Source organism: Aethalodelphis obliquidens, unplaced genomic scaffold, assembly GCF_003676395.1.
Source record: "Aethalodelphis obliquidens isolate GAN/ISIS:26980383/991018 unplaced genomic scaffold, ASM367639v1 scaffold3, whole genome shotgun sequence".
Lineage (NCBI taxonomy): Eukaryota > Metazoa > Chordata > Mammalia > Artiodactyla > Delphinidae > Aethalodelphis > Aethalodelphis obliquidens.
In genome coordinates this window covers 49,716,368-49,741,593 of record NW_020837947.1, presented here as the reverse complement: position 1 = coordinate 49,741,593, position 25,226 = coordinate 49,716,368, and the positions used below count along the sequence as shown (strand labels likewise).

The 25,226-nt window shown below is 43.7% G+C and overlaps 1 protein-coding gene across 2 annotated transcripts in view; it reads left to right on the top strand.

The window, feature by feature from the left end:
* The first annotated feature begins 7,867 nt into the window (after positions 1-7,867).
* ARMC2 (armadillo repeat containing 2) overlaps positions 7,868-25,226 on the top strand; it is a 107,036-nt gene continuing 89,677 nt past the window's right edge. Inside the window, exons 1-4 of one of the 2 annotated variants that reach the window (XM_027089039.1) lie at positions 7,868-8,005; positions 14,209-14,469; positions 14,953-15,025; positions 23,084-23,255. In XM_027089039.1, the coding sequence (XP_026944840.1) occupies positions 14,252-14,469; positions 14,953-15,025; positions 23,084-23,255 (463 nt within the window). In that variant the 5' untranslated portion in view covers positions 7,868-8,005; positions 14,209-14,251. Of the gene's footprint in view, positions 8,006-14,208; positions 14,470-14,952; positions 15,026-23,083; positions 23,256-25,226 lie in introns of those variants that run through there. The other variant, XM_027089050.1, reaches the window with a different exon arrangement.

Genomic DNA, 25,226 nt, shown 5'->3' with positions numbered 1-25,226 from the left:
TGTGTGTGTGTGTGTGTGTGTGTGTGTGTGTGTGTGTGTGTGTGTGTATTTAGCTCTATGAAATGTGAAGTGTCTGGGGCTCTGATGCAAAGTGCTTTGCAAGTACACAGTGATTAAGATGAGGTTTTCATCGGTTTGTGGCTTTTACTTTTGCTTTCCTGGTAGATAATATTGTGGACCCAATTTATGTAATATCTTTTATCTGAATAGTATAAAGAATTGTGTGATTCTTCTCATCTCAATGAACATAGGTGCTTAGCACCTTTAGCTCTTAAAGATATTGCTATTAGCAGCCCAGATACTATCAGCTAGATTTGGGACCTGCTAGGATTCCTTCTGCCTGAATGCTGAAACTCTACATTTCCTTGATCACCTGAATTCCCACAGCTAAATTAAACGTTTTTCCCTCTATTTAAATTTTCTTTCTTGTCATATTGCCAAGATAATATATTCTTGGGCTGGTAACTCAGTACAGAAGTACATTGTTTTGAAAATCAAACAAACTGAATTTGAGAGCCCCAAGAAGTGGCAAAGTAAGCCTCCTGGGTGAGCTCCTCTAGGCCCATGGGTCTCCAGACTGGTTAGGGGGCTCCTTCTCAGGGCAACTCATTGCTGTCATCACCCAAGAGCACTGAGAAGCCTCTCTCTCCTAGGGCCTCAAGCCCTGGAGTCGCAGCCTTCTCTGGGGCTGCCAGGTTCTGTGGGGAGACACTTGTACACGGGTGTTACTAGCACGAGAGTCTTGAGGAACAAACTACGTGATGGGTCAAGTTCTTCTCTCCCTCTGTCCCTGCCTTGTCAGCACTTCCTCTGGCCTCCTTAGGCCCCCGGCCACCCTGACTTTCCCCGGGGCAGTGGCCAGCCAGGCCACACCTTGGACCTCATTGTCTGGCTCTCACAACTGAGCCACTTCTAAAATCTAGCCCTCAGCCCTCTCTCTGACTACAACCTCCTGCCATGGAATGCTGGAGCTTGGCTGTATCTCAAGGGTCATGTAGTTCACCCTCCACATCTCACAGGTGAGAAAAGCGGAGCTGTTCGGGGACATGCCGAAGCTAAGGAGTGGCAGACGCAGCATTTGAAGCAAGGTCTCCTGACTCCTGGTCGAGGACTCTTTCTACCGCAGCACACTCCTCATTCCCTCCCTCAAGCCACCTCATCTGCTCTGTGCCCTGGCGTGACCTCTGTCCTCTACCCTCCCCCAAACCTTCAGACCAGCACACTTTCCTCTCCCTTTACTCCCCCATACAGCCTAGGCCTGTAGCCCGTCCCTTCAGCTTCAGACTTAAGCCTCTGGGCCAACCCCGGTCCTGGTTGTCCCCATACACACTATTTCTGCTCTTCTTCCTGGGCCACGGGGCATTGTACAGAAAGCCACAGAAGTGTCCTGACTAGATCCACCATGAACTTGACCAGTGGACAACAGGAGGCAGGAGGGAATGAGCAGATACATGTCATCGTCTTCCTCTCTCCTGTGGGCCACCCCAGGGTGAGTTCCACCTTGCAATCCTTCCAGAGGAGTGCCTGGTTTGTATAAATATCCCTACCCAGTGCCCTGGCTTTCTAAGGGCAAGGGACCATTCAAAGCCAAGGCAAGGAGGTGGGGAGCTGTAGGAGCGTCCAGGGAATGGCAGCAGTCCGGTTTGTCTGAGTACATGGTATGTGTAGGAACATGGCCTCCAGAATCACACGAGCAGGGCTTGAGTCCTAGATCCATCATTTTTACCAACTGTGTGACCTGGGCAAATAAACTAAACTGCAGTTTGCTTGCATGTAAAGTGAGAATAATTGCAGAACTTCAGGGTTGAAAGATTTGCCAGTTTAAAGTCATCGAAGCACTTACCACACGGCTAAGTGCTGTTATACCCCCCAAATAAATCCTAGTTATTATAAAAAGGTAGAAGCAGCAGCTGCAGTACAGAACCCAGAGGATCTGGGATATACTTTGGTGGTCGACGGGCACACAGTGAGAGCTTGTGAGCAGAGACAGGCCCACCCAGGACTGTGGTCTATGACAGTTACTTGGTTGCTGCCTGTAGGATGGACTTGGAGCAGGAGGAGAATGGAGTGCGGTCAGAGGGACCAGGTGGAGAGCAGATACAAAAAGTGCCAGGATGGCATGGTAACAGGGTGGGGGCACATCAAGGATAGCACCCTGAGTCTCTGAGACTCATCTCTGAGTCATGCATCGTAAGAGTTCTCTCTTTTCCTTCTGCTGTGAAGCCAAGGATTCTTGGGACACCTCTGCCTCCTGTTTGGATCCTGGCTGAGGCCTTCAGACAGGGGAGCTCTGACCTTCACTGGGGCTGGGGTTCTCCATGCTGGTTGCTGCATGTTATAGCTTCCTCAGCAGCTCTAAAAAACGCCGAACCCTTTGCCCTGTGCTCCCCTCCACCAGCAACTGGACCAACATCGGGGTTGGTGCTGGGCACAGATGCTTTTTTTATTTTAATTAATTAATTTGTTTTTGGTTGCGTTGGGTCTTCGTGGCTGCACGCAGGCTTTCTCTAGTTGCGGAGAACGGGGGCTACTCTTCGTTACGGTGCGTGGGCTTCTCATTGTGGTGGCTTCTCTTGTTGTGGAGCACAGGCTCTAGGCGCGCGGGCTTCAGTAGTTGTGGCTCGTGGGCTCTAGAGCACAGGGTCAGCAGTTGTGGCACATGGGCTTAGTTGCTCCGCGGCATGTGGGATCTTCCTGGACCAGGGATCGAACTCGTGTCCCCTGCATTGGCAGGCAGATTCTTAACCACTGTGTCACCAGGGAAGTCCCCAGATATGCTTTTTGAAGCTCTCCGGGTGATTCTAATGGCAGCCACGATTGGGCAGCAGTGAGACCAGGGACCACAGCCTCACTTCAGGACTTGGCACCACAGCACCCTGTCTGGGCATTACTCGTTTGGTTCTCTCGTTCCAATCAGGACGAGCAACTTTCAAAATCTCTTGCCTATCAGGAGACATTCTTCATTAGTTCACCCAGACACTGTGGCAGATGTTGTCGGCATCTACCCAACAGCCATTGCCCCTTCTCCCTGATGAACAGCCTCCAGTTTGGTTCAGGTTGTGGCGGCAAAATACTGAGAGAAGATGGGCTCCTCCCCCAACCCCCAGGGGACGAAACTCGATTGATCTAAATCAATCATAGTCATAGTCATCCTCGTCATCTCTGCCAGCAACTGCTGTGGGGACACGTGACACAGTTCTGGCCAATGAGGTGTAAGGAGAACACACCTGAGGCGTTGCTGGGACATTTTTTCCTTCTCGGTGTAAAGAGTGTATGGAGAGCACTCTGCCCCTTCTCTCTCTCTTCCCTGCTCTGAGACGCTATCATGTGAGAACGCACAGGTCAGTGCTGCCACCACTGTCTTGTGACAATGTGGGGAGGAGGCATGACTGACAGTCCTTAATGCCATCCCTGAGCTTCAGGGCCAACCCTGAAATAGCCCACTTTGAGATTTAAACAACATAATAAACGTCCTTGGTATTGAAGCTACTTTTCATAGAGTATCCTGTTATTCACAGCTGAAAGCTTCCAAAAGATATAGGCATCCTCACTTAGTAATGCCTCACAGGTGAGTTTGACAAAGAATGGGGGTTTCTGATGCTCTCTTCTACAGGAGGTACTTCAGCAGTTGTTTTAAGATGAAGCAATTTGTAGCTAAGACTCCTGACTCAATCCCTGAAAACTAGAACCCTCTCCCATCCAATGAAATACTAGGTAGTTAGAGACTCTTTGTGATCACCTGGTAATTAAATGGACCCTCTTTGTTAGCATCCTCAGCGATGCTTGACTTGGCTGCTCCTGCAGAGAGTGGCCCAGGTGGTGCAGGTTCCATGGTAAGATAATGTGTTTAAAGGCAAAGACCGAAGGTGCACAGATTAGAGCTGAGCTCCATTAAATAGACTTTTCATGTAATTTTTTTTTCAGTGAATACACTTTAGGACCTTTCCACAGTCTTGTGTCTATCCAGTTCCATGAAATTAGTTGACTTCCACTGCACTGTAAATTTTCACCAAGTTGCATTCTAATGTATTTGTACCTTTAAATCTGCGTGCAAAGTCTGCATAGGCTATCAATTTGATGAACGCCTCATGGGGATACGTGGTAAAAATAATTAAAGCACCGAGATTCCATATTGGCAAAAGCAGAAAGTATCTCAAACGGAATATTAGAATTCTAAACTGGTGATTTTTATTTCAAGCCAGAAGCAATTATTTCTTCTCTGTGAGTCACATCTTTGTTATGGTCATAAAAACCATTGAAGGAATTGTGAGCATGAAAGAAGTATTTATTTAACTTGTATCTTTTCAAAAATATGTCTAATGTACAAATAAAGACAGGTTACAGATATTAAATATGAAGTATATGTAATGTAAACTAGTATAAACTATAAAACACACTGGTCGTCTGTGGTTGAAAGTAGCTCTCATTCTGTTGTACTTCTGCATCTTAGGGTACGTAAAATTATATTATTACCTGCTCTACCACCTATATAATTCTCACCTTAACCCCTAATCCAGAAATCCAGCAGACATTTTCAGGTGAATGTAAAGACTCTTAAGTTCCTCTTGCTCCCTATAGCCCCACACAGGATATACTTTGAGATAAGTGAGGGGAGAAAATGAAGAGCATATCTTAACAGCGTCGGCAGCCTAGGAGGTACCTCTCAATGCTGTGAACAAGAGGCCTCAGCCTGAAAAATTACATGTGTACAATGGTGTATGACACATGGGACCTGGGCATCAAAAACACCAGGTCTCAGATCACTTTACTAGCTGTGTGACTGTGGGCAGGTCACTTACCCTCTCTGAACCTCAGTTTTGTCCACTCTCAAATTGGGATAATAATCCCCAAACCAACTACCTCTCAGGCTTACTGTAAACTCTAAATAAAACAATAAAAAGGAAATGCTCCAAATGAAAGCAGTTTAGAAACTATAAAGTGCTTTATAAATGTTAGAGACTAAATGTTTTCCTCTTTTTTTTTTTTTTTTTGCGCGGTACGCGGGCCTCTCACTGTTGTGGAGCACAGGCTCCGGAAGTGCAGGCTCAGCGGCCATGGCTCACGGGCTCAGCCGCTCCGCGGCATGTGGGATCCTCCCGGACCGGGGCACGAACCCGCGTCCCCTGTATCGGCAGGCGGACTCTCAACCACTGCGCCACCAGGGAAGCCCTAAATGTTTTCCTCTTTAATACTTCTAAGGTATAAGAAATGTCAACAATTTTGTTTCTAAAATAATTCCACTTATAAGCTTAACTATGTCAAATTCGGTTAAATAGCCATCAGGTAACCATGGAGGAACAGCCAGGTCAATATAATAGGCCACTGCTATGATATCCTCAAGACTTTCCCATGTCGTGCCCTTCAGTGAGGTAAGCTGGGCAGCTTTATTGCTTTCAAATAACTGCTGCCTATAATTCTGCCCTTGTCATTCTTTTCAATCGTTCTGACTTGCCTGGCAGACATTTCCTGGCCAACTGAGCCGGTCAGCTTCACGTTCCAGTAGTGTGCTTACGAGGTCTATTTTAGCCCAAGATCCTAGGGTGCAAAGACCATAGTTAGTAATTGACTGTACAACAGGTTTTTAAACTGAAGTTTCAAATGAGATGGTAATTGTATAATCATCAGTTCCAAAATGAAGGTGAGGCAAAGTCTCCAGAGGGCCAGTTACAAAGAAACATACAGACTCCCTGGACCTAAGGGTCCAGGCTGAGGCTAAAAATAAGGAGTCAGAGAGTGGAGGAGGGGGAGGATGTATGAGAAAATTTCTTTGGAGTGTGGGGTTGCCAATTCCCTCATCTCAAACTCAGCAAGAGGGGCTTCCCAGAGACTGCAGTTAGGTGGTCCTGGGAAAACTAAAGCTCCATCCTGGGATAGCATGGAGGGGACTGCATGGGCCTGCACTCTCAGAGTCTCAGGGGCAAGAGATGTGTGGGATTTCCCTGGGACAAGATGTGGGGCCATCTTGGGATCCATCTGAAGGGTCTGGAGTGAACCCTGGATTTCTAGGGGATGGGAAGGAGTTACGAGCAACCAATAGAATAGTACTGCACCTACCCAGAGTCTCAGGGAGAGAGGTCCCCATTAACAGGAAACTCTGAAGGACTCAGGAAAGACCCATGTGGGTTGCTTTAATCACAGGCCAGGCACAGCAAGCTCAAAGCCATCGGCTCCAGGAACGAGTGCTCTAGCTCTTGGCTTCTCCTTTCCCAACTTCCTGCCCACCTCCACCCAGGCTGGGTCTTAAGGAGCCTCGATTCAATGGGGAAGTGGTGAGCCTAAGCCAACCGCATCCCCTCTGGGAAAGCCAATTACAGACCTTAAGCCTGAGAAGGGAAGAGAGTGATGAGGCCTTACTTCCAAGTTAAGTTTGATGCATTTGTTTATATCTTGTACCCAACATTAGAATTTTGGAATGAAGCTGTGGTTGAGACTTAGTTACTAGAGGACTATCAGTTATCTATAAATGAGCAGAAAATACAACTCTACCCAGCTTTCCATCCAGGGGCAGGGGAAGATAACCAACACTGAATATGTTTTTAAATGGCAGTGAGACACAAAACTAAAGTAGCATTTGGGTCATATCTCACAAGTTGTGAACTCAAAGTACTAGTTATGGTTTATATTAAATGGGCAAAAGTCCCTTTGCACAGTAGAGTCCAATGGCCAGTAAAAGGGACTTGATATGATAATTCAGGTCGAGTCACTAGAAAAGATTTCAACCCTGAAGAACGCAAATGCTTTGTTTCAGGCCCTAAAATTACCCAGTAATCTAATAAGTATTTATTGTTTGTTATATGTGAAATCCTGTTGGGTACTTTGAAGAATAATTAGATTCCTCTAGTTCAGGTTAGTATCATTTCCCACCTAACACCATGGCTTACGCATAGTAAGTGCTCAAAAATATTTTCAATTTAATTATTCTTTACAAGATACTTAGCACCAAGGGATGTGGCATTTTTCCAATGTTGACAACAACACTTCAGCTGAAAAATCCCCATATTTATAAAATGTGGTGCAATCCTGAATGGAGAGTGATTATGGTCTCACTTGTATTTAACACTGTAAAGTGTTGCTGAATGGTCTAACAGGAGAGAACAGAATTTAAACCAGAAACATATAAATGGGGTTCTTCTGCCAGTCAACTGTGATAATGCAGTAGGAGCAAAAAATGGCTGCTTGATGGGAGGCCTAGACTTGAAACTACCAATGTCACTCACTAGACCTCGGGCCCCGATTTTGTTTCCTATGAATGGGGATGCCAGGCTGGCTACCTCAGAGTGCCAGGGACGCTCAAAAAGATACTACACAGTGAAATACTCTTTGTAAACGCTAAAGTGCTTCACAGGTGCAAGGTCTTAATAATAGCAACAGTTTAACATTCGTTGACTGCCACATGCATAGCACTTTAAATCTGTTTTCTCATTCAATCTTCACAACCACCCCAAGACCTAGCTAGGTACTTTTATTCCCTCCATTTTACAGATGAGGAGAGACTGAAAGGGTTAAACAACTAGTTCAAGATTATACTGAACCGCAACTTGAACCAGTAAATCCTGAATCTTACTCCTAAACACTAAGCCGCTGTCCTGCTTATTGCGATTTAATACAGGCGCTGATATCTCATAGGGGCTCAACAAACGCGGTTCCGTAAATTGCTGATTTAAAAGCAGACGCCTTCCCACCCCCGCTCTTCCAAGCTTACCGGTCGCCCTTTCTCGCAGCACCTGATGCTCGTACTCCCGGCCACGGGCCCTCGCCCACGCTCCTCCCACTCCCCGCCTGCTGGCGCCTACGCCTCAGTGTTTCTACGCATGCGTTGGGGAGACCTGCGCAAGTCCAGTGGCCCAGCGGGGGCTGAGGGACCTCTCGGACCCTCCTCGCCCGGCCCCACCCTGCTGGGCCCCGCCTGCTCTCGGTGGCTGCTGCTGCCGCCGTCGCCGCCTGGGGAAAGCTGGAGGATGAGCTGAGTCTCCGCGGTTGTCACTGTCTCCACCGCTACCTACAGGTGCTTTGGGTCTGGCCGGAAGCCCCCTTCCCTGCGCCCACTCCGCCTGTCCAGCAGCTTCCTGGCTCTGCAGGGAGGCGGCCTGGGCGTCTCGGGTAAATAGTTTGTGTACGGTTACCATGGAGACACTGGCCGGCCCGGCCGATCGGGCGAGCCAGCAGACCGGCTAGCTGGCTGGCGGGCAGAGTGAAGATGCTGTTGCGCTCTGCTCTGGCCTGGACCGGTGGCGGAGGGGGTATTGCCGGGAGTGGGGAAGCCGCTGTCTGCGTGGGAGGTGAGGCGTCCCCCGCCGGTTCACCCGGCACCCCTCCTGCTGTCGTCCGCCTTCTGTCCCTCTATGGGGAGAGAGGTGATGAGAGTGCCCTGTGCACGCCTGTCGGGGTCGGGCCGCGGCTGTCTTTATTTCTATACACTGAGCATTTAGCCAAGCGCGTGGTGCTTAGTAGAAACTCAGTAGTACTTGTTGAATGAGAATGATAGACTGAGGGACTTTGTTTAGGCATACAGTGACCCAGCCAAGGTCACACAAATTGTACCTGGGCTCCTCTAGGCAATACATAGGGTCTTCTTTTTTTTGTGTGGTACGCGGGCCTCTCACTGTTGTGGCCTCTCCCGTTGCGGAGCACAGGCTCCGTGGCCATGGCACGCGGGATCCTCCCAGACCGGGGCACGAAGCCGCGTCCCCTGAATCGGCAGGCGGACTCTCAACCACTGCGCCACCAGGGAAGCCCCAATACATAGGGTCTTAATAAATAAGTGTATATGTAACAATATGCGCTAAAATATATTGTACATACATATAATGCCTTTTATAATCCATTCCTATGAGTATCACAGCACATCTTCCATCTCACCCTGATTTAGAATTATTTTACTTGGTAGAAAAGCAAGTACCACTCTTTATTTGTATCCCATTTTGTGAATCTATAAAATTCTGATCAATTGTTTGACATAGCTGATATTCAGTAAGATACTTAAGATTCTTTTTTCACAAAGCAGAACACCCTGGTTTAAATTTTAAAACTTATAAAATGTATGACAACACTGAACAAATGTCATTTCCTTTCTTTTGCAATTTCTTTTTTTTAAATGCAGCTTTTCATTCATGAGTAAATTTTTTGTTGTATCCTTTTATCACACAGTGCTTGGACAGTATTTAATGTTTTTTAGGGGCCAGGCACCATGCTAAAGCACTTTACATTAATTTTGTCATTTAATTCTCAAAACAATCCTATGAAGCAATTACTATTACTACGTACTTTTTACAGCTGAAGAAACTGAGGCTTAGAGATGTTAGAAGCCTTGCCCAAGGTTACATAGCTGCACATTGTCAGATTATTTGAACCTTTACTCCAGCATCTAAGCATTTAATCCCTTCTTCTTTGGATACTCATATTAACACGAAAGTCATTCAGAATCATGGTAAGGGTCTTGAGTATTTGATTTGCAGGAAAAAGAGTATGGAGATGGCCAGTCTTTCCCCTGTTGCAAACATCCTGATAGTGCCGTGTTACATTTAGCAAGAAGCCTGTTTCAGATGACTGTTAGCAGCAGAGGTAAAGACAGATCTTTATAATTAGGTATAAACTTATAAATGACAACGCACAACTTTTCCTCTAACCAATAAGAAATATTTTGTTTGAAAAGGTCGCCAGTTTCAAATTTCCTACCGCTGGTGGTGGTCATCCACTAGAGGTCCTGTGGACATCATAAACTCAAGACAGTGATGCAAGACAGAACTCAGTTGCTTCTTTCCCTTCAAAGTGCACATCCCCTCCTGTTTTCTTTTATTTTTAAAAAAAAATATTTATTTATTTGGCTGTGCTGGGTCCTGCGACATGTGGGTTCTAGTTCCGCGACAGGGATTGAACCCAGGCCCCCTGCATTGGAAGTGTGGAGTCTTAACCACTGGACCACCAGGGAAGTCCCTCCTCCTGTTTTTTTGTTTTTTTTTTTGTGGTACATGGACCTCTCACTGTTGTGGCCTCTCGCTGTTGTGGAGCAACAGGCTCCGGACGTGCAGGCTCAGCGGCCATGGCTGACGGGCCCAGCCGCTCCGCGGCATGTGGGATCTTCCTGGACCGGGGCACCAACCCGTGTCCCCTGCATCGGCAGGCGGACTCTAAACCACTGCGCCACCAGGGAAGCCCCTCCTGTTTTCTTTTAAAAGGTCACCTTGCCCTCCCAACCTCCCTAAGTTTGCATACCCAGTGTCACCTCTGCCCCCTTCCTGCCCTCTCAGATGCCAAATCCTGTTGGTTCTTGTGTTCTTGGTGCACCTTACTCGTTCTCATCTCTCTTCTTACTCTAGTTCACCTTCACTCCTATGCTTCGGGCTTTCAGTGCCCCATCCACTAATCACAGCATTTATCAAGTCTTACTCCATGCTGGGCAACTTGAAGTGAAAGCAAGAAAGCAAAAAGGGGCTAAATTTGATCTCATATTACCCCATGGCATCAAGAATCAGATGCCATTTGAAATAAAGTCCCATGTGCTTTCTTAATCCACTGTAACAAATGCCTCCAATTCAGAAGCCATGCAGCCTTCATCTGGATATTTTCTAGCTTGGGTCTGTATTTGAAAATGGAGTCCAGCGATTACACAAATGCTGACTTTAAGCTGTACTTTATGTGAAGAGCTAAGGCTCAGAGTCTGGTGGGGCAACACCGGGTGCGCGGGCAATTCTAACCCAGTGAGGGATGGGGTGTGCTAACAGAGACCACGGGGGACCTTGCAGAGTATGGCGGAGGGACACCTAGTTGAGGGTGGGAGAGGCATGTCCAGGAAAGCTTTCTTGAGGACCTCTAAGAGTTAGCTGGGTGGTTATATAAAAACTGCCTGATCTTGTCCCTTCTAGTTTTTTCCATCCTGCCCATTCCTGCCATCACATCATGCCTCGACATCTTTTAATTTGCTTATCAGCTTGTGTTTACTTTCCTGACCTGCCATTCAGTTCTGTCTCTGCTACAACTCCAGTTTTCATTTCCAGAGCTCCTTCCTCTCCAGCGCACACCCCATATGTCCTTGATACTCTGCCTTGCCTCACTCATTGACTTGGTTGGAAATTCCTCCTCTATTCCAGCCCCAATGTCAGCCATTGTCATTTGTTCAAATTCAGACCATTTTCCAGAACCTAGCTCAAGCATCACCTCCTCTAGGATGTCTGCCTGACACCTCCCAATCAGAAATCCCTTTCTCTTTCATAATCACATGGTAGTTTCTCTCTATTTTTTGTATTGCCCCCATCAGTTTCTACCTTGTATTAAAAGTAGGTGGGTACAAGCAGGACTGATACCCAGCTGGTTCACACCAAGAAAGCTGCTCTACTTGTGAAAACACCTGCACGTTTCTATATTGGTGTGTAAATAGCTGTAGCCTCAGGGCCTCTGAGTCCCCACCTTCCACCACCCCATCCAGTGGGTAATAGTTTCAATATCAGCCCTGGGCGTATGTCTTAGGTTGTGTGTGTGCATGCTATTGCTTAAGACTTTATCCGCCTCATAGAGTTAATTGAGATGATGTACTTGAGAGTACTTAGCACACTGCTTGGTATTAAAGTAAATGTTGAATAGCATTAGTGGTTGGTCCTTGCCTGAGAGTGAAGACAGTGAAGTCTGTGTTCCCAGAGATCCAAGGGGAGGAAACAGTTCATCTATACTAGCTGAATGGATTTGTTCTAGTTGTCAGGAGAATTTTTGTAAAGTTAAAATTTCTGTGATACTATTGTGTTATGGTTCAGGCATACTTTACTATAAATAGACAAGCTTTCAAACTCTGATCGTTTTTTAAATTGGCAAAAACCATCTCTAATAAGAATTTGTAATTTAATAATTATAAAGAAAATACTCTCCCCCTGAAAAAACCCCCACTTCTAACTCAGTTCACTTGCATTATTGAACATTTCCATGTTTGAGTTAGTTACTAATATATTAATATTGATATGATAATAGATTAACTGAGCAGATACTACATTATTGAAACAGTTTTTCACAATATAGCTGTTAAAGTGGGATTTGCGGGGAAGAGAGAGGCAAAGGGAGAGAGAAAGTTGTGTTAGAATTTGTGGTAAAAATTTACAGACGAAAAGGTTTTTAAACCCATTATGTACATCGTTTCCAGCAGTATTTGATCAATCTAAACTCCTGTATGCCCAAATAATTTACAGAGGTCTTAGAATTTGACCTCCTTCATTACTCTATGAAAGGGTATAGTTTTCAATGTAAACTAAAATACAGCCAAGGACAACCTTAGTCAGGAATGATGGTCCATTATTACTCATCCAAAGCACGTTCTCTAATCTTAATTAGTTTTGCCAGATCACCTTTGGACATCCCTAAACTTATTAGTGCCGTGTGGGGCTAAGGCATCACAAACCTCATTTGGTCTTTGGAAGAAACTTGTTCATTGTACTGAAATGTCTTTTTTTCTTACTTCAGTGGGCCTTTTAAAAACAAACCAGCAAACAAACTTGCCATGGACACTGAAGTTAGATGTTGTGGTTCTGAATTTGTATTATTATGCATCAAAAAATTATATATATATATACACATATATATAGTGTGTATGAAACACTCTATATTTATTTTTAATAATTAACATTGAATATTTTTTAGTAAAGAGAATATCATATCATATTAGAAGTAAATGTACAAGGCCTGCCACAGTTTTTGTTAATTGTTCTAATGTACATAATTCCGGAGACCTTGCTTAAATTGGAACTCCTATATCAAAAATTCCTAGAATAGTGTTGCTTATCTAGTAATTTATTACTGTTTTACTTCAACACCTGGCCTTTCCATATGAAAGGAACCGCATATTGTTTGCAGTTATCATATTCTTTTCCTCAAAAACTCTTACGGAGGGTAGAACTAAACACATGTTTTTGTTGTCTGTTGTTAAGTAACACCTTAACGTATAGAATCATAATACAGTTAAGCCCTCTTTAGTTGTCTAAGGAATCACCTGTAGATTCTACTTACAAAAATGGTGTCTTTTTAGTTTCCTTGGGCATATGTCACAAAACTTTTTTCTTTTTCGCAGAAGTTATTCTAAAATTGGGCAACTGAGATATATGAATAATTTACAGACCTCAGTCTCCCTGGAGATACAACATTTTTTTTTAATGAACACTGAATGTACTGATTAGAATTAAGTTTTTAAAATCTCGACTCTTTTAAAGTGTAGAGCTGTCAGAGGTGTGTTGCCAGGTTAGCCAGGCCTCCATGGGCACACGAGCATAAAGAAGGATCTGCATTCTCATGGCCCTTATGTGTGACTTTAACTTTTTAACCTAGGGCGGTGGCCTGGGAAAGGATCATTTGATATCCATATTCGGTATTTATTCACGTAGGACATTATCTCAAGTTGAAGGTGATTTGAATCAACTCATTCAAATATATCATAGGCAAATGTAAGGCTGAACCTTTCTCTGAGGCTACATTTATAAAAGCTACATTTTAAAAAATGTACATTTATAAAAGCTGATATAGTTTGGATAGAGGCCCCATCTAACTGACTTTAATCTTTTTTTTTTTTTTTTTTTTTTTGGGTTTCGGGGCCCCTCCCTTTTTTTGCCTTTTCTTTTGCGGGGCACAGGCCCCGGACCCGCAGGCTCAACGGCCATGGCTCACGGGCCCAGCCGCTCCGCGGCCTGTGGGATCTTCCCGGACCGGGGCACGAACCCGTGTCCCCTGCATTGGCAGGCGGACTCTCAACCACTGCACCACCAGGGAAGCCCTAACTTTAATCTTATACTAGCATTTTATGTGGAGGGCAGTGGGAAAAAAAAAGGGAAACTTCAGTTAAACATTTTAGCAGAACCCCTCTGCCCTGCCACCCAGTGTGTTTTTTATAGATTGGAGACTATGAGATGGTTTTCCCTTCCTGGGGTGTCTTCTTTCACGATTTATCCTCTTTCTCTCCAGGTTTAGCTTTCACTCTAGGTCTCTTCCCTGCGCGTCATTTCCCTTAATCGCATGTATTCCCAAAGGCATCACTGTGCATGTCAACCTATTTTTTTGAAAGCTCTTTTCCCTTCCTGATCTTCTAAGTGTAACTGCGTGGTAGGTTTTTAATTAAAAGTTGTGATTTTTTTTTTCAAGTTTAATATACAGGAATGGTTTAAGTATGTATGGTTGGGTTTGAGCACTCCTTTCTAAATGACTGGATGAAAATAGTTGATATTTTGTACCCTATATTTGCAGGGTGTGGTGTCTGCCTGAAGAACATTGCACTTTAAAAGGAAAGATGCTGTCTCCAAATGATAAAAAGTTAGAAAAGCTAGATCCGTTTTACCGACCTTCAGTGTCCGAGCAGAAGACTAGTGCAGAAATCATAAGTGAAGCACGAAATGCCTTAAGAACTGTTAGGACCCAAAGACCATTTACACCACGGGAAGACCAAAGAAAACTATTTGGACGTGCATCTTCAAGAACACCAGAAAATAGACCCCCGTCTTCCTTCAGGTATTTAAAATTTCTCTTGCCTATACACTCAAGTATATATATGTATGAAGATGACATTTTCCCTTAATTCTAGTTACGGATAGTTGCTTTCCTAAGTGTGACTTCTGCTAATTATACCTCTTATATCTGTTCAAGCTTTCTAAAGATATTTCCAGACCTTGGGTCCAAGACGTTGCTTTGGTTTGAAATGGTTAATAATGATTGTCATACCAACTTTATAAAGTAATATGAACAAAGCTTTAAAAAAAAATCACAGTATACATTCCTTCTTTTCATTATTCAATATTTACAATCCTCCTAAAAGCAAGAAAAGAGTTGTTAATAAAATGTTTAAAGTACTATGATTTTTAAAAATCGCTTCTTCCTTAAGGCTTATGCATTGAATGCTTTTACTTGTTTGGGGTCCAGAGTTAACTAACATACTAGAAATTTTTAAAAATGATTCTTTACAAACTAACACTTCTCTTCTGTCTCCTATGCTAGCGTCCATGCATCCAGTTTTGAGTCCTCTGATTCCAGACCCATCTTTGGCACACGTCTCAGTCCACTAGAGCTTGTGAGTACTTTATATTACCACGGGTGCTATGAAATGGAATTGGCCCCAGTACTTGGAATCAGCACTTCTATATGCTAAGAAAATGATCACATAGACCTAAATGTATTAATAATTTAATATGAAAGCAAATTCTTTTATACTTTTTCAAATATAATGGTTTGTATATAACGAAACACGTTTATTATTCACCTATAGTTTCATAACAGAGGAATTTTAGAGATATATAGTAACTTGGCAAACAGAAATGTTTCACAGTATCTTTTAAATTATGCATATGTATTTTATTTTCAGTAGTTACATATACAAATAAATTATAGATGCATGTACATAATCAAAGATTTGTTACCAAAAAAACCCTCCAGCAGTCTTCCATCCCCTTATTTTTCATTCTCCACTCCCCAGTGCTCTCACTTTAAACTCTTTTGGCACATTCTTTTGGTATTTACATCCAAATTTTTAAATAATAACAGTGTCTTGCTGCTCTCTGACTTAGGAGCTTGAGGAATTATCTAATGACTTCCTGCTAGGGAAGATGAAGATTTAACCCTTGTCTGTCTTCCCACACACCTCCTCACAACACATTCACCCTTTCTGTCCCCACTGCTACTCCCAGTATAGATATATCATAATTTTGGTTAGATCCCTTTTCTCTGAGTGTGATTATATAAATTCTGTTTATAGCTGAGCCTTGAACTAATGATGATTAATGATGATTACTTCTCCTTCCCTGCACCACTCTTTGTTTTCCCTGGTGTTAATAATTGCCTTGCTCTTTTAGTTTTGTATTATTATTGTTTCAACTCCGAACTCTTCTCCAGTGGCCTAAATTTCCTTCATATATTCAGACACATGAGGTATTGATTCATCTCCTTGGAGAACTTTTCACACTCCCTCCTGGACCACTTGCCCTGGGCATCTGCACACAGCTTGCTACTCCTTCCTGTGCTGGTTTTATATTTCCTGTATCCCAAGTCCTCCTTTTTCTTGATTTACTCTTGTTTTAGCAGAGTACTCCCTCCAATAGCTTCTTGAGAAAGGGTGTATGGGAAATGAATTATTTGAGACCTTGACTGCTGTTTTTTCTCTCTGGAAGTTTATAGGATTTTTTCTTTTTGTTCCCAGTGTTCTGAAATGTCCTGATGCTGAGCACTTTCAATGTGAAATCTTGTACCCTTCAGCTCTGGGAAACGTCCTTGAATCATTTTGATGTGTCTTCCCCTCTTTTCTGTTCTTTTTGCCCTTTCTGGAATTTATTATTCGGATATAGGATCCCCTGGACTGGCCCTTCAGTTTTCTTATTTTCTCTTTTCTGGTTCTCATCATTTTTTGGCTGAGGCTTTATCTTCTAATCCTTTTATTGAGTCCTTTTCATTTCTGCTATGATATTTTTAATTCCCTAAAGCTTTTCCCCCTCTAAATTATCTTTTTTTAAATATATAGTATTCTGTTCTTATTTAATGGTTGCAGCATCTTATCTCAGTATATTAATGGTAGTTTTGATTTTTTAATTGTTTGCTTCTTTTAAAATCTCTGTTGCTTTTGTGTATGTTGGGGGGAGGGCTTAAAAAAGAGAAATTTATTTTCTCACAGTTCTGAAGATTAGAAGTTCAAGATCAAGCTGGCAGCAGGGTTGATTTCTTCTCAGATCTTTCTCCTTGGCTTATAGATGGCTATCTTCTTCCTGTGTCATCACATGGTCTGTCCTCTGTGTCTCTGTTGCAGTTTTATATTTGCCTCGGTCTCTCTTTTTTTCGTAAGAGACTCTCTTCTGATAGCTCACGCTGCTTGTTTGGCTGTTCTTATTTGAGAGGGGAAGCATGTGGAATGGATTGGTCAACCCACAGGTGATATCTACGCAAACCTGCATTTAGGGGGATTTGGCTGGGCTGTGTTGTTTGTGAGACCCTCAATAGCAATATCTTTAGGGCTTTCCTTGTGGGCTGCTCAATTCTCTGTAGAATATTTCTTGGAGGATAAAGACTGGTTGCTAACTGTTGGGCTGTACCCTGCAGGCCTGCAACGCCTGTGCTTGCCCAGCTTTAAGACTGAAGAAAGAGCCCAGAGTCGGCAATAGAGACATCAGTTATAGGGGGCAATTTCTCTGGCTCATTAGTTACCAGGGGAACCAGCAGGGGTGCATGCCCTTCACTTCCCCTTTGATAAGCTATCAGGTGGAGATGTTCTGATCTAAAGACTAGAACAGTCACCAGCTGGGTCAGGGGCGAATATGTAGGAAGGTCAGTCATGTGAGTAGGGTTTAGGTGAAGCAGATGCTGCTCGTGCAGGGGATGTACAGTGAGCAAGAGATCAGTCATTTTGAGTGGCCTGACCATACATACACTGACTTCTAGGAGCCAGGAGGAAGAAGGTAGGAATGCCTAGCATTCAGTATGTCAATATTCAGTTAACATCTATGTTTACATTAAGTATCCTGACTCTTGACTGTGCCTGGTTAGCCTGATTCAGAGACCCTCTGTTTCATCCTCTCCGAAGAACACACTCCCCATCTAATCCTGGGTTCAGTAGCCTGACTGCGTAGAGCTGGGAGGGAAGGAGTTACACAGACTTTCAACCAATTTTCCTTAGGCACCCCTGCCTTTATGCCCCTGCTACCGCAAGTACCTGGTGATACCAGTTCCTTAGACTTTCATGGAACTGGGGCGTCAGTCAAGCTGCTTCTCAATTTTTATTACTGTTTATGTGTGTGTATGTTTGTGTGTGCATATGTTTGGGTTTTTTTGTTTTTTTGCGGTACGTGGGCCTCTCACTGTTGTGGCCTCTCCGGTTGCGGAGCACAGGCTCCGGATGCGCAGGCTCAGCGGCCACGGCTCATGGGCCCAGCCGCTCCGCGGCACGTAGGATCTTCCCGGACCGGGGCACGAACCCGTGTCCCCTGCATGGGCAGGCGGACTCTCAACCACTGTGCCACCAGGGAAGCCCCGTATGTTTGTTTTTGATGAACTATTTTAAAGTAAGTTGTAGCCCTTATAAGACTTTTTCCACAAAAATTTAAGCATGCATCTCGTATTAACAGGGACAGTCTCCTACACCACAATGCTATCATCACAGATCAGAAAATTAACGTTACTCAGTAGTATCATTTAATGTATAGTCCGTGCCCAAATGACCCCGATTGTTTCAAAATGCATCATATATTCCCAAAGTACTCATCAAAATGCCTCTGTGAGGAAGATTATACTTGTTCTTATATTGCAGATGACAAAAATAAGATTCCAAAATAGGAAGCATGAACCAGTGTGCAATAAGTATTGTATTTTGTCAGCCATCGTTGACGTATGGCTTCTTGTACCTACAGCCTTGGAAACCACTTGGGTTTTGAGCCAGCAACAGCAAGAGGGCCCCCGGTTTAGCAGCCCAGTAGGTCTGACTTGTTGCAGAGTGGCTCTCCATTCTACAGTTCTGTCGTTTGACTCCTATGCTTTGTTTTTAATATTGCTGTAATTTGGGGGGACTCACTCTTTCCTAAAAATCTAAATTTTTAGAGTTCACATGGTCCCTGTCAAAGTATAGTTCTTGGACTGCAGGATTAGGTGTTAGGCAAAGATAATGTTGGCATTTGCCTCTGTTTAGGATCACTGCAGTTAAATTTCTTTACCGCAGAATGGTTGGGTGCTATGTGCAAATCAGGCTAAGAATAACTCCGTTAGTTTGAGTTTTTTTGTTGGAGTGGATTATTTAAGGGTCTCAGGTATATTTCGTTTTAAACCATAATTAAAGTTTGGAGCTCCCGGTCAAAAAAACCTGAAAGTGGCCTCATGACTACCTCCCCTTCCACCTTTTCTCCTCCTTTCCACTAGACCTTTTAAAGAACCCTTTGACTCTGGTGACCACTAAATTGACAAAGAGGGGAGATCAGGGGCAATGGGAGCCCATGGAGAGGGAGGGAGGTAAGGACCCCTAGAGGGTGGGGGAGGGGTGGAACATACTTAAGTTCCTTAAGGATGCAGTTGCTGAAAGAATTTGTGAAGACCTAAACAATTGAATTTCAGCACTTTTTGGATCTGGGACACTTTCTCAGGCTGGTTTGCCTTTTAATAGTTCCTCATGCAGCCCTCAGGCAGGGAAGAGGGACCCATTCCAGCTCCTACATTTAACAAATCCTCTCAACTCTTTGCACCTGTAGGCTGACAGCTCTCTGTCCCCTCCCCGCCCACCCCCTCCCCTTATTGGCCTGTGCTCCTCCCACAGCCTCCAGCAGGTGTGGGCTGCCTACACTTAGAAGCGCCTTGGGCTTCTGAGAATGACAGGAGAACTGACACTCCTGGTCCCGGCTCACCAGGGTTCCCGTTAGCACCTGTAATCTTACAAGTCAGGGGAAAGCACTGCAGTTTGCAGTCTGCCATGAGCATTTATATCCACCTTCTATGTAGGTGTGCCGTGCACAGCTTTCTCTTTCTCAGCAGCTCTCCCCCTTCCCACGACAGCTCTGAGACGTGGGGCTGTTGTGTAGTGATAGTTATTTCCGTTCTGCCACTCGGGTTAGTTAGCTGATGTTCCGATTTACAGGGTTGTATAAAGTAGGAAAAGAGATTGAGGAAATAGGAAGTTTTGTCTTTCATCATTATCATTGTCAAAACAGAGTTCTCCTTATGTTTCTGAAACTTACAAAGCCTAGTTATTTACGCTCCAAGTATTTTTTTTTTTTGGCTGCACCATGCGGCATGTGGGATCTTAGTTCCCCGACCAGGGATGGAACCCATGCCCCCTGCAGTGGAAGCATGGAGTCTTAACCACTGGACCACCAGGGAAGTCCCCAGGTATTTTTTATTAATTAAACTTTTTACTGACATACTGAAAAGACACAGATCATAAAGAGTACCGCTTGATAAATTTACGCAAACTCCACAGACTCGGTAACCAGCATTGAAGAAGAAAGAAACAGGTCATTACCAGCGCCCCAGAAACCACCTTCCCAGGGTGACCACCGTCCTGACTTCTCACAGCATAGATTAGTTTCAGCCCGTTTTTGTATTTTATAGGAACCGAGTTCCAAGTATTCGACAAGTAAAACAAAACTGAATATATTTTAAAAAGAAAGGGACTTAGAAGCCCATATATACCTTTGGACTAGGGGAGGTCCAGGGTAAGAAAGAGCAGAATGCGAATGTCAAAGCAGTGTTTTTTCTTTCACTGTTTCTGAAACGGAAGGGTGACATTACAACAGTGAATCACATGCTGAGAGTGACAGAGGAGGCCAGAGGACCTGTGGAGAAAATCATAGTAATAGAAATGCACCTACAATTGCCACATCCAAAGAGGGTGTGTGTGTGTGTGTGTGTGTTCTGTTGCCTTACAGATTAAATTACAGCAACCTTCTGAGATGGGAGGTCTTGGACCCCCTTTTCCAGTCCTCATGTAGAGTGGGACCCCACCTTCCCAGCTGGTGATCCAGAGGAGCCAGGTCAGAAGCTGGTCAGGGCCCACCGTGCTGGGATGAGAGTCAAGGCCAGCCAGACCCCTTAAATATTCTAGGGGGTTTGTCTTCGTTGATTGGGTTGTTCTATGAAAATAGTCTTTCAGTCTTCAAGGGACTCTAGCAGTTTTCTCTAACAGGACAGATCTTGAAATCTGACTTTTCCAGTACCTTGGTTATACGCCAGTCACTGGCTAGTATTATGACACAAAACTTGAGGGAGGTAAGGTTCTCAAGTGAAGATTTAAACCCACTTGCAACATTCTCTGAATTATAAAATGAAGTGAATTTTACAAGAAAAAATTTTTACTCTTGTGCTTCAAAAAAGCCATTTTGCTCCACAGAGTGAAAGAACATTTTGTAGAACCTGACATGATAGAAATTGATGGCTTGTTTCGTTTTCCCTTGGAGAATTAAAAATGCTTCACACGCATCACTTTATATTTTAAGTAGTCCAATGAGGTATAGGTTTAAATGCGATACATAATTTAGTAAAGGTCAGTAGTAAAATGGAACTAATTTTTTATTATGCAAGCAATGACTAATTTTGCACTAGGAAAATAATGCCTTTTATCAAGGAGCAGTTAAGGGGATTTATCTTGCCATCCAGAGATAATTCAGTTATTCCCTTCTGGGTAAAAATTAGCATTGCAAAACCACATTTTCTATTTTATAAGATCGTTTATTTAGTACCCAAAACATTTCTAATAGTTACGGCATCTGTAAAAGCAGCCATTTACTTTGTCTGCGTTATTATTGTTTGGCAGACTTCTCAATCTTTGTTTCAGATGCAAGGTACCTGCAGAGTACAGACATTTTGAGATAAGAAAACCTTGAATCCACATTCAGTATTGAGAAGGTTATACTTATGTATTTCATCTTTCATAATTAAATGTAGAGCACTTATTTGCCTATATCATACTCTTAGATTTTATTGTTGCTATTAGTTTCATGGCCTAAGTCACATTCTTATGAATATTTTGCAACAAATTAAGGAGGCTGTAAAGTAAACCGACTCTTTATTAAACAAATATAACATAATTTATACAGATAGATGAGTGTTGTCTCCTTCAGAATAAACCCCTCTGAATTCGGGATCTTTTTTCCAGCAAGGTTGCCTCAGGATCTAGGGCCTTAGCTTTTGAGACTTAAAAGTAACGTGGAACCAAATCTGGTAAAGGGTGAGCAGCTTACCGAGATATGCTAGGGAGGGAGCTAGCATATCTTGAGTCTCCATAAGAAGACTTGTATATATATCAGTGTCCCTGCAAGAAGGGAACTGCTGTCTCCATTTGATAGCTGGGCAAGTTCAAAGAAGTAAATGGCCCACCCAAGTTCACATAACTAGTAAGTGGGTTTGATCTCAGAGTCATTTACTCTTCCTGTCTATTATGCTGATTATTTTATTTATGCTTTTTTAACTGTGTTTAGAAGAATGTATCTCTATAGTCATAAAACCGATTTTGGGTTTTATTTGGGTCTGGTTTATGAACCGTTTACAGATGTAAATGACCAAGAGGATATAAAAAATATTTTGAAAAATGTTACCGTTATTGAAATAAGCAGATTCTTGAGAGGAGAACACTAATATAGATGTCTGTGTTCTATTAATGTATATGAGAAAATGAGTGAAATTCTGTGTCATATATGATAGATGACCTCACCCATTTTTCTAAATTATCTGACTTGAATGTCACACTAGATTTTTAAAAAATTTGTTAATTAACCTATTGGATTGAGAGTCACTCACTTCACACAGTATGTAAGTGATTTGAGGAACTTTAACTTGATTACTTTTGGCTAGAGAGCTAGAAGCACTTGCTGCATAAGATTGTGCTTTCATAGACAGATAATCTTGTTGCCTTGGGCCACCAGGCAACACCACCAGGCAAAAAGTGGGAGTTTAGGCCCCTGTGAGGCTGCGGCCCCAGGTTGGGTTGGAGGCCACTGCCACCTGGCGGTTAGGCCAGAGGGTGCTCTGGGTGGCACAGTGCTTGGTGCAGGTGGTTTTAAGTCTTTAAGGAACTGGAATTTTGCTAGTAATGTCCCTTTTCTAAGGGTATCAGCATAGAATTTTTGAGATGTAGCAAATAAAACATTTTCATATCATAAGTCCAAGACTACTTATTGCTCTTCTGTTTTGTGACTTTTTAATCTACATTATTAAAAATTTTTTTATATCATTAAAAAGATACTTCTGTCAAGTCCAAAATATATAAAGGTAGTATTTAAATTCCACACAGTTCTTGGCACATGTGGGTGCCCAATAAATGTTTTCTGAGCTGAATCGAACACAAAAATTTACAAAGTATGTTGAATGTACTATACCATATTTTATAGTCTCTTGTAGAGATCTGTTTGCTGGCATGGGTAAACCTTTTTTTTTCAAATACACTAAGCAGGACAGTAGAGTATTTCATACAATATAATTGACAAAACAATGAAAAAGTGTTATATACCTGACACATTAAGCAAGGTGGGCCAACGAGACGGAGAACCAGGGGGCTGGGGAGAAGCCAGGCAGGAAGCCCTGTGCTCCTCTGGAAGTGTCAGGGCCAGCTCTGCGTGGTGAGTCTTATTCAAGACAAACTCATGCCAATCATTTAAAAAAAATCTCTTTCCAGAAACCAAAACCTCCAGCATCTCCTGCCACAGAAGAGGATCCCTGCCATTCCTTTCCAAAACCCCCAGTGGACCCCACGAAGATTAGAAGGATAAGCAGTGCCCGGGCGCGCTTACACAGGGCGGCCTCGCAGGGGGCTCTTCTGCCAGACATGACCCTTCCTCCTGCTCAGCGTAAGGCCACATAACATCCTTTAAAACCTGGGGGCAAGCATGTTTCTTGAGTTTGCACACAAGAGTTATTTTTATATGATGTTTTTCAAACTGCACATGATTTTTTATGTTAACTTCATTAATCTTGTGCAAAAGCTGGTTAAGAAACGTTTTATGGGTGTTTATTAAGGTTTTTTTAGAAAAAAGTTACTTGGGGCTTCCCTGGTGGCGCAGTGGTTGGGGGTCCACCTGCCGATGCAGGGGACGCGGGTTCGTGCCCCGGTCCGGGAAGATCCCACATGCCGCGGAGCGGCTGGGCCCGTGAGCCACGGCCGCTGAGCCTGCGCGTCCGGAGCCTGTGCTCCGCAACGGGAGAGGCCACAGCAGTGAGAGGCCCGCGTACCACAAAAAAAAAAAAAAAGAAAAGTTACTTGGTAGAAAAAGAATATTAGGATAAGTGTTCTTTAATGAATGCGTTTACCTATTGATATATTGGAAATCATTTCTAAATTAGAGTTCAAAAAGTTGTTAATTTCATTAGGCATATTTAAGATTCATATAATGTACGCTAAGCTTAGGTCTTTGAAAATACCTTTCTGATCCCATGTGAAAATGTAACCACAAGTTGAATGGGGCTTATCCTGTGGCCACAGAAGTGCTGGCATGTATCTAAACCTGGAAACAGAGAAGCTAAAAACCTCACATCCTAAGGAATGCCCCCAATAATTGGCATCACCCCCTGTCCAGGGCACACTAAGAGTTTTTCAAACTGTAGGAAATGTCCGATTAGTTGGATGACAATCGATTTAGTGGACCACACCAACATTTAAAACAATGAAGTAGAATAAAATAGAATGGAAAATGTCAGGGCACATTGCAGACAATAAATGCTAGTATGGCTTCAAGGACTTTACTTCAGTCACGTACACGTGTGTTCAGGATCATATTACAAGTTTACTATACATTATATTTACATTACAAATTTATCATTACTATATGTAGCCCCAAAAGTTAGAAATCCCCTTTAACAGGGGCTGATAGAATTGGCCCTCCTTCAGTCAACAGGATTGATGAAGAGGAGGGATAGGTTTACAGTCAGAGAGAGGAGAAAATCTGAAGATGATCCCCAAAGTTACAAGCCACCACCTTACGATCCTACTTGTTGGACATACAAGCCTTTTCTTTTAATTAGTCACCAACATTTAAATGTAGAAGATCTCATGGAAGAATCTAGATGTATGACTTTTTGTGAAAAATTGGAAGATCTGGCAAGCGCTGGGCCCGCTTTCTGTGCAGCCCCCATGGGGAGTGATTGAGCTGAGTAGCCCCCAGCCCCATTAGCCCGGGATATGATCTGCAGTCCCCATGTCTCCCCCGCCCACTGCACTCATTTTCCTGTCTGGTCCCTAATGATCCCTGATGCAGCTGAAGAGGTACAATCAAGGAGAAAGGAAAAGACAGAGACAGCGCAGGGTGTGCGTGCCACACCTCGATGGCGTACGGAGTGTGTAATTAGGCAATCTGCCTTACCTTGATGTCCCAGTTTGTTTCTTTTCTAACAGTCAATCAGGTATTTATTGAGCCCCTACTAACTGCCAGGTGCCAGTCTAGGCCAACAGAGTCCTGCCCTCAAAGAGCTCGTGAGGGGAGACAGGCAATAAACTGGAAAGCCAAGAAGTAAGACAGCAGTTGGGTTCTGAGTGCTAAGAAGAAGGTGAGCTAGATGCTGGGCTAGGGAGTGACTGTGGCAGGAGGAATCGTGTCACCTCTGGAAGGTGTCCTTGAGGAGGTGGCCTCTGAGTTGAAATGTGAATAATGAGGAGAAGGCAGCCGGGTGGAAATCTGTAAACACAGTGCCCAGGCTGAAGCTGAGGCCGGAGATGGGCGCAGACTCGGCTGGTGGACCCCAAGGCCCATGTGGCTGGAAGGGAGAGGGAGCTGAGGACACAGGGCCCAGTCAGGGCCGGGCCAGGGGGGACATGGCCAGGACTT